Source organism: Protopterus annectens, chromosome 7.part0, assembly GCF_019279795.1.
Source record: "Protopterus annectens isolate FY-2018-M chromosome 7.part0, PAN1.0, whole genome shotgun sequence".
Taxonomy (NCBI): Eukaryota; Metazoa; Chordata; order Ceratodontiformes; family Protopteridae; genus Protopterus; species Protopterus annectens.
In genome coordinates, this window is record NC_056739.1 from 101651456 (window position 1) to 101660254 (window position 8799).

An 8799-nucleotide genomic window follows, 5' to 3' on the forward strand; every position below is an offset into this window, starting at 1 on the left:
TCTCTTTCGGGACGAAGTCATCGGAGCCGAAGTCCCCTGAATTCCAGATGGAGCCGAAGGTTTCTCGGCTCCGATGCTGGATAAGGTGTCGGCTCAAGGCCACAGTAGACCGGGTGTCGGAACCAATCGGTGCCGAACCCACTACTTTGGAAGCAGATAGATCGGTTCCAGCCGGAGCCGATCTCGGCTGCGACGGAGCCGGAGCCACCGGAGGAGGCTTGGATACTGTAGCCTGAACCTTCGGTGGCTTAGAAGGTTTACCAGACCCTGTTTTAGAGGGAGAACCTTCTGGCTTAAGTAAGCCACGGAGGATTAACTTATTCCTCCGTTCCTGCAGGACTCTCTGGCTAAAAGAGTGACACAAAGCACAGGAGTCCTGCAGGTGCAAAGGCCCCAGGCAGTAAACACAAGAAGTGTGACCGTCTGTCAGAGACATTTTCTGACAGCACGAGTCACACTTCTTGAAGCCTGAGACCTTGCCTTCCTTTGACATATTCCTAAGGAGGAAGTCACACACAAACCCCAACAAACACACACAATTAATCCCCTAACACACAAACACACAGGTAGGGATTAACCAATGGGGTCTAGGCCTAACTAAACTTTTATACAATTACCAAAGGAAATTAAAAGTTTTGAATTATAAGGGAATAGGGTGGGCTGTAACAGACTATAAAAGTGGAAACAAGGGGAAATTAAATCCCTAACTAAGCTTTTTCTCTTTTGACAAAAAATTACTTACCTCAGCTGGCAAAGGAGACCTCTTTCGCTAAGCGGCAAACGAGATCAGAGGTAGTTCCGCCTTGCATCATGGGATATAGGGTTGCCTCAAGCTGGTAAAAGGAGTTCTCAAGCTAAAGCAAGTGCCGAGTCCGGCTCCGAACCCATCCAGCAAGAATGAAGGCGAGATTGACAACTTAACATTGTCACAGTAATGCAATGGTTACTGTTACTGCCTCATTGCCATTCATACTCCAATTTGTTTCTCATTTGGGGTGCTTTCTGTTCAGTCTACATGTCTTCTGAAAATCCACATGGATTTTTTGCCAGGTGCTCTGCACCCCCCCCCCCCCCCCAATCCCAAAGACATGCTGGTAAATTAGCAATCCTCCAGATATCAAGACAGGTGTGTGTTGTGTGTGCTCTGTCATGGGCTGGCACCCTCTTCAGAAATCGTTTACTCTCTTGTGCCCACAGGGTGTGAAAATATGATGTAGCTCCCCTGCAACCCCGAAATTCATTAAACAGGCAGTTAGGTGATGAAGGAATATCAAGTTTGTATCTGACAGGGAAAGTAATCTCACAACTGCAAACTGTTCTGGTGTTCAGCATGTACTTCATATGTTGTGTGTTTAGGTACATAAAAAATGAATGGGAAGGAGAGGAGAATAAAGGTAAGACAAAATGTGTGTATGTATGTATGTATGTATGTATGTATATATATATATATATATATATATATATATATATATATATATATATATCATACAGTCCTAAATGGAAAATATACGTGCGACGGAAATAATTCACACACACATTATTGGCGATTTTACACATATTTGATTAGAAAATAATTATTAACGGATTGTCAGTAAGAAAAAAATATGTCCTTGCAAGTGTGTACACTGTAGACCTTTTCTTTAAATCCGAAATGTACAGTTGCATTCCCAAAAGTGCTTTCAATTGTTGTGTATTTAGTAACTATGGTGGGTAATTCTGAGTAAAGCGTGCAGAAACTGTCAGGAAGGAGGAGACAGATGCCAGAGTATGTGAAGCCGTTAAGTAGGCAAAGCGTGGGCTAGGTACTGAATAACTGCAGGCACTTAAGAAAACAAGCATGACAGTGTGGTGGTTCAACACACATTCAGACTTCGACGGGAGTGGGAAAATCGTTATGTAGGAGTTTATGTACCGAGATGTTCAATAAGAAAAAGCGATTACAAAAAATAACAGCGTCACAACCAGTAAATGACTGATTTTTCGACTCGTCAGTTTCTTGTAGAGGTGAGGGGTGCCGTCTGACATCGCTATTGTTACTTTCGTCTCCAATACCCCCCTTATAGGATGCGTATGAATTCCCGCCACGTCAAGTCTAGTCAATTTCATTCTTTTTTTTCTATACTTTTTGTTGATTTTCCGTTTGTATTTGATCGACAAGTTATTATGTGTTGTGATTGGTTAATGTTTGACACCCGGAATTAGGTGGGCGGTGCTCAGTGGTTTCTCTGGAGAAGCTTGTCTCGCCTTTACTATGTGTTGTTATATAGGCACGCGGAACCGGTGTGTGGAGACTAATGCCGGCTCGCGCTCTTTCTTCGTAATCACAAATTCTGCTCCTCGTTTTCCTCCACGTTTGTTCAATTACTGTATTTTGCTCTCTGGTAAGAGAGATTTATTTTCCCCTGGAAACTCTCTTTTAGACGGAGTCTACAAAGGCCGTGCAGATCGCTAACACACGCGGAGATGTTACTTACGAAGATAACGCAGTTATGCACGGGCTCTGGCGGGGAGCATATATCAGGAAAACAAGGTGAGCCCTACTTCAGAGTAGTAGGGTTGGTAAAGGGAGAAGCTGTGAATGTCGGGATCTCGGTCCATGCTTTCAGCTACGTCGGCAGAATAGATGTGGGGAGTGCCTCTGTTGTGGGAACAGCGTGTAGATAGTAACATGTAGTCTGTCGTGTAACCTGAGACTTCTTAATGGGATATTGGTTGGCATTTGGAGACATACGGACTAGTAACGTGCTAGGATGTTGATAAATCGGTTATCATCTGATATGTTTAATTACAATAACTGCTAAATCCTAATTTGTTTATTTTTTTCAGCCAAGAAGGAGCCTTTTGACAACGTGTACCAGATTCGGGATATTTTGGGAAGCGGGGGGTTCGGGACCGTGTATGCTGGATACCGGATCTCTGATAATCTGCCGGTAAGTGTCTGTGTTTAGTTCAAGAGAACTGTAGTCGCACCCCCATACACACACCAGTTAGGTTTAGTAGTAGTCAGTCCAGCTTTTTGTTTGTTGTTATTAAGGAAATTGTAGACCGCGTAAACTAGTCCTTCCCCAATACTTGCTTTGCCTGTCAGTATAAAAATGTGGTTCCATACTTTTACTGTTTTCTTGATCGCCACCCTAATTTAAAATTAGAAGTGGCTCCAAGTGTTCTGTTTTAAGGAGTAATTAATGCCTAAGTGTTTTATTATTTTTTTTTCCTCCTTTCCAGGTCGCCATCAAACGCGTGGCCCGAGACAGAGTATCAGAATGGGCAGACTTGGTAGGTACCCTTTTTGGAGAGCTTGTGCTAAGTGGTTACAGTAGTTCTTATCACTGACCTCTTCTTTTCCTTCCAGCCGGGTGGTTGCCGGGTACCGATGGAGATCATGCTGCTGAAGAAGGTGGGCGGTGTCCGTGGGGTGATAGCCTTGCTGGACTGGTACGAGTTATCCGATTGTTTTCTGCTGGTGCTGGAGCGGCCAGAGGTGGCCAAGGACTTGTTTGATTACATCACAGAGCGCGGTGCGCTACCCGAGGTTTTGGCAAGAGATTTTTTCCGCCAAGTGTTGGAAGCCGTGCGCCATTGCTATAAATCTGGGGTGCTGCATCGGGACATCAAGGATGAGAACATCGTGATTGACATGAGAACTGGTGACCTCAAATTGATTGACTTCGGCTCTGGAGCCATTCTGCGAGATGAAGTCTACACTGAATTTGACGGTAAGGACTGTGCTGTCTGGCACTTGGTGACTATCACAGTAATAACGTTTGTGTTTATTTAAAGGCTGTTAGATTATAAAGTGTGTGTAAATATATATGTATAATGTCTTGATTACTATAAGGTGTGTGTATATCTTTAGCAATGGCTCTGAAAGTTGTACACCACATGATCATGTTTGCTGCTGTGAGGTCGTATGAGGACACAGTGTTCTGCAGTAATAGCCGTGATGCAGAAAGGGCGCCTTATGGTGGATAATGGGGGGGGGGCTCAAATCTGTTTTGTCGGAAATTTTAATCTAACGAGTTAGCAAGGATGTGGAAATTACCAGACTTATAACAGCATGCTATTTGGTCTCATCGTTTTATGGTTTTTAATACAGTTTTTAGGGCGGGACGTTGTTTCATCTCCCTGGATGAATTAATGGGTTGATGTGGAAGTCCGCTGTAATGCATTTTTATTGCTTGTACATGAGATTGGTTAGCCTTGGATTTTAAGGGTGGAGCTGTCTCAAGTATGAACATCTTGTCTGATGGATTTGTTATGGCGATGGGCGCTTCCATCATTTGCGGTAGGTCGGAAAGCCTAATTCCTTAAATGGTGGCCATGGCTACGCTGTACTGCTGCAGGAGGCTAATTCGCTTTTGTGTATTGCTTCCCCCTGTTGGCGTGTGCTGAGAAGTGCATGGAAGGTGAAAAGCTCCCCCTTTACAACTCAGTTTGTAAACACAAGTCACGTGGCGCAGTTGACCTCAAAACCACTTCCTGCTGTTTGAAAGTGGAAGGTGTAGCCGGATGAGGGTGGAGCTGGTCCTTTAACTTGTTTTGTAGGCAAAATGTAGTACGCTGGTATAAATGTCTTGATCTGTTATAGCGGGTAGATCCCAACAGTATGTACATTGACTGAGTGAATACATTTTGGCTGTTTTAACAGGCAGGTTGATGCCAAACTATATATCCGTCACTGTTGCTTTTTTTTCCCCAGAGCCTGGCTTCTGTTTGTGACTTGCTTTATCAGGGTGGTAAATCATTCGCGGGTACAAACGGTGGGGATTTGCGCATATTTTGCTGTAGTAGCACTAAATTGAGGCCGTGATTTTAAAAGTGCGTTTTCCCTGCCAGGTACCCGAGTGTATAGTCCACCGGAATGGATCCGATGCCACAAGTATCACGGCAGGTCGGCAGCAGTTTGGTCCCTGGGAATCTTACTGTATGATATGGTGTGTGGAGACATTCCTTTTGAACACGATGAGGAAATTGTACGAGGTCAAGTTTTCTTCAGACGAAGGATAACAACAGGTATGTTAAGCCTTTTAGAATCTGTCTTGCGGTCATTGCTGCTGTTCTGAATAGTTACCGTTTGCTTTTGCTATGTAGTTGCTGTTGCATTAGCAACGGCAGGTTTGGTGTACCTCCACTAATCTAGCTTGTTCAGTTACATGCGTAAATTGGCGGTTATAGATGCCTCTGTGATTGGAATGCATATGTGGCAATGGATTTTTGTATACTACACCCCCCCCCCCCCCCAAAGCCATGTAGTATTAAGGAAGCAGTAGGTAATCAGTCGTGCTGGGTGGCAAAAATTACATTTGCTTAAAATGCATTTAAAGGTATTACACGCTCAGATTCTCACTTCTAGTATCTGCTGCTCTAAAATTATTTGGCCAAAGTATGCATTAGTGCTTTTTAGATGCCTTAATCGGACACTTTTAACTGCAATTTTTATTCCATGGTTTATGACTGAAAGGTCTTTGGAGCAATCTGTCTACTCCCTTGATACACAAGTAGATATCTGGCTTTATGTATGTCCCATTCCATTTCTAGACTGATCACAAACTGTGTGTAGTGCAAGTAACAATTTTTGCATACCGGTTCTAGCCATTATTTTAGTTATTGTCTTCCCAAGTTTGTTTTTGTTTGGAGCAGCATTTATTGTGCAAAATTTAGTGTCAAGTGTGAGTGGCAGGGCAAGTGAGCATTCATGACTGAACTGCAGCTCTTGGGTTGTGTGTTTAGATCCTGGTCCTTGTGCCTAGCAGAAGTATTTTGCACCATGGCATGTACTAGTGATGCTGGTCATTTTTTAATCAGGTTGTCACTTATCTGTTAGAGGGGGTGGTATGCAGCTAGTTTATGTAATGGGTTACATACATGGGTGGTATATGCAGTATCTGTCTCCTTGTTCTGGGGGAAGGGTGGATCTTTGAATAAGGCAGTTCAGTATGGTGGAGCCAGAGGAACACCTGCAATAACTTAGTGCTGTGTTGCCACTGCAGAACCAAAGGCATGCATACTTAGTCTGTGTTGCCACTAGTACGAAAAACATGCCTTTTGCTGTATATTCTGTTTAAGCGGGACATAGGAACTTTCTGGTCGGGGGGGGGGGTTAAAGTCAAACTGACTTGTAATGGTCAGCCCATAGCAGGCTGACATGTCTATACATTGCTAAATAATGCAGAGGTAAAATAGATCTCTTTGTAAAAATTAATGGAATTGTGACTTGATAACATAATAGTTGTTTGCAAATGTGTCGTATAAGGTTACTCTTTTGACTTGTCCAGTACACTCCAACCATTCAGCTAGCAGGTGCTTTGCAAGGTTCATAGGTGTATGCTGTTATTTGCACCATTGACTGCATTGTTTTACTTTTAACAGATGAGTAGTGTTGGTCATAAACAATTGTTTTAAAAAAAATCACTTTTAGTGAGTTATAGCAGCTTGGATTTTGCGGTGGGGGGGGTCTTCCTATAAATGTCTTAACATTTTGTCTGAATTAAGTTTGTAATATAGCTTTAACATTTTGTTTGCCCTTCTAGAGTGTCAAGATCTCATTAAATGGTGCTTGTCCCTGAGACCTTCAGATCGTCCGAACTTCGAAGACATCCTAAACCACACCTGGCTTCAAAATGTCAATGTTTCTGACGTTGGTGAGATTCAGCTGCACAGCCTGAGTTTGGAACCAGTGACTGGTACTACATCCAAATGATTTTCTCCTAAACCACAGGAGAGAAGGGATTGTATCTGGCAATACCAGGACACGTGGACAAACAACATCAGGAGTGGGAGTTAATGCTTTTTTAATCCAAATGTTTTCCATCCTAGGGCCCAATGGACCATGGGTAACCTGACCTGTACAGAGGTCAGGATATATTTGCTCTGCTGTGAGCATGCTAGACCTAGAGCTGTGTAGTTACCTGCAGTAAACATGTGTTTTTTTTTTTTTGTCAGAATACTTTTCAAGTGCCTAACAGAGTACTGAAACAGATGCATTTCCCTTTACGTATGGTTAAATAGTCTTTTGTGCAGGTGTAAATGAAGAGTGGACTGGAGTTATTTATTTTGAAAAGTCATTGCCTTCTGTCCTGGTTCCCATTGCACTTCTCTGACTGCAGTTATTTGTGTGCACAAACAATGCAATTTAAACGGGTGGAAATTTTTATTTTTACACATGTACATAATGTAAAGGAGATGACATTTTATGTATATTATGGAATTGTATGTATATAGTTATTTATATTTTTGTAGAAAAATGTGCAGAGTAGCATATGTACAGAATTTTTTTGTAAAAAAAAAATTTCTATTTGGTTGTATTTATTTGAATATGGATGGTTTCTAAGTCTTTTTTTTTTTTTTGTGGAATTATTTATTTACAGCAGTAGTCTGTCAGCATGTCAAATGTGATTTCTGTAATTTCCTTACAAATCCCACAAGTTATTTGCAGAGTAGTAAAATATGAAGTCTGGCTTGCTTGTAAGTAACCAGATAGTTTGAAGCTTTGTGCAGAATGAGTCTGATATGCACAAAGTTTGTTTATTGTGAATTGTCTGCTACATCTCTGCTGGAGGTTTGTATTCAACACCTGGTTACAGAGCTGTCTCTTAACCTTACTGTACTGCACTGTTGCAGCTTTCTTTTCATAGTAAAATTTAAATTTGAACTTGTTTTATTTTTATACTGACCATTTAAAAATAAATGTTTGTTTTGTTTAAACATGGCTAATCTTTGTAGAAATACTGTAGGCAGTGTGCAGGTGTTGGTTTCCTTAAATGTGTGGTTTAATTGCTTGCCTTGACTACTACAGTTAGTGCTGTAACCTGCTTTAAAGGATTTAAGATTGTTTTATACATTGACTTTTTGTTGGATGAGTACAGCTAATTACAGGTGGGTGGTATCTCTTGGTCCTTTTAGCTAGTTTTCCTTCTGGGCTGAATTTACACCCACAATATAATATAGATAACCTGAGGGTAGGGACAGTGCAAAGAAGGAGGGAGGTTGGCATAATGGTTAAGATATTTGCCTTACAGATGCAAGGTACAGGGTTTGATCCTTGCATGGGTTAATTGGCTAGGCTTAAAATAGCCCACAAGGGCAGCTAGCCTAATACTAATCTATGAACTCTATGAAGTGTTCCATGCACACACCTCCAGCACTTGAATTTGTAAGCAGGAAGGTAGCTGTTCTATGTGGTGCTGTATTTTTTCTGAAATGGGTATTGCCACGACTAGATTATGTACCCTAGCGCACCAGGACTGTTACCAAGTAGAGCAAAACTTCCTAAAAGACAACAGAGGTAGTTGTGGAGAGGGACAGTGCTGTACCTGCTTATATGTAGACAGTGACATGGCCATAATATTTTTTGTAAATTATGTCCTTGTCATAATACAGATGAATAATATTCATTTGGGGGTTACAGCATGCTTTCTTTGGGCAGCAACTGTAGCAAAATCTCCCTATGTTTGGGGAAAGCATCCTACCTCTGGGACTTGCTAAATTTGTGGTCTGTAGACTACGTGCTAGCTTAGCAAATGGCCATGAACGTAAGGCTGAAAAGGAAGGAATCCCTTCTGTTGCCGTCCATAGGCTCTTGGTGGTCTGTCTCTGCTGTCCAAGGGTATTGGTGGTTTCACATAAAAGTAGGCTTTCATTTTTCTTATACCCCATAATTCTGTTGAGAGTCACTATATGGGTGCAGAGAGAGATGCTAATCCTGAACAGGGCAACCATATATTCTGAAAGACCTCACAAAAGGAACCCACTCTCATGTGACATGCTTAAAGGCAGTTTGGAGGCTTACCATTTATGTAC

The 8799-nt window shown here is 42.0% G+C and overlaps 1 protein-coding gene across 1 annotated transcript; it reads left to right on the forward strand.

Annotated features, from left to right (window-relative positions):
- The first annotated feature begins 2199 nt into the window (after positions 1-2199).
- LOC122806261 (serine/threonine-protein kinase pim-1-like) lies at positions 2200-7704 on the forward strand. Its single transcript, XM_044076528.1, has 6 exons — positions 2200-2530; positions 2827-2930; positions 3226-3276; positions 3353-3716; positions 4837-5013; positions 6531-7704. Exons 1-6 carry the CDS (start codon positions 2464-2466, stop codon positions 6698-6700), a joined length of 933 nt encoding a protein of 310 aa, XP_043932463.1. The 5' UTR covers positions 2200-2463; the 3' UTR covers positions 6701-7704.
- Positions 7705-8799: the final 1095 nt, after the last annotated feature.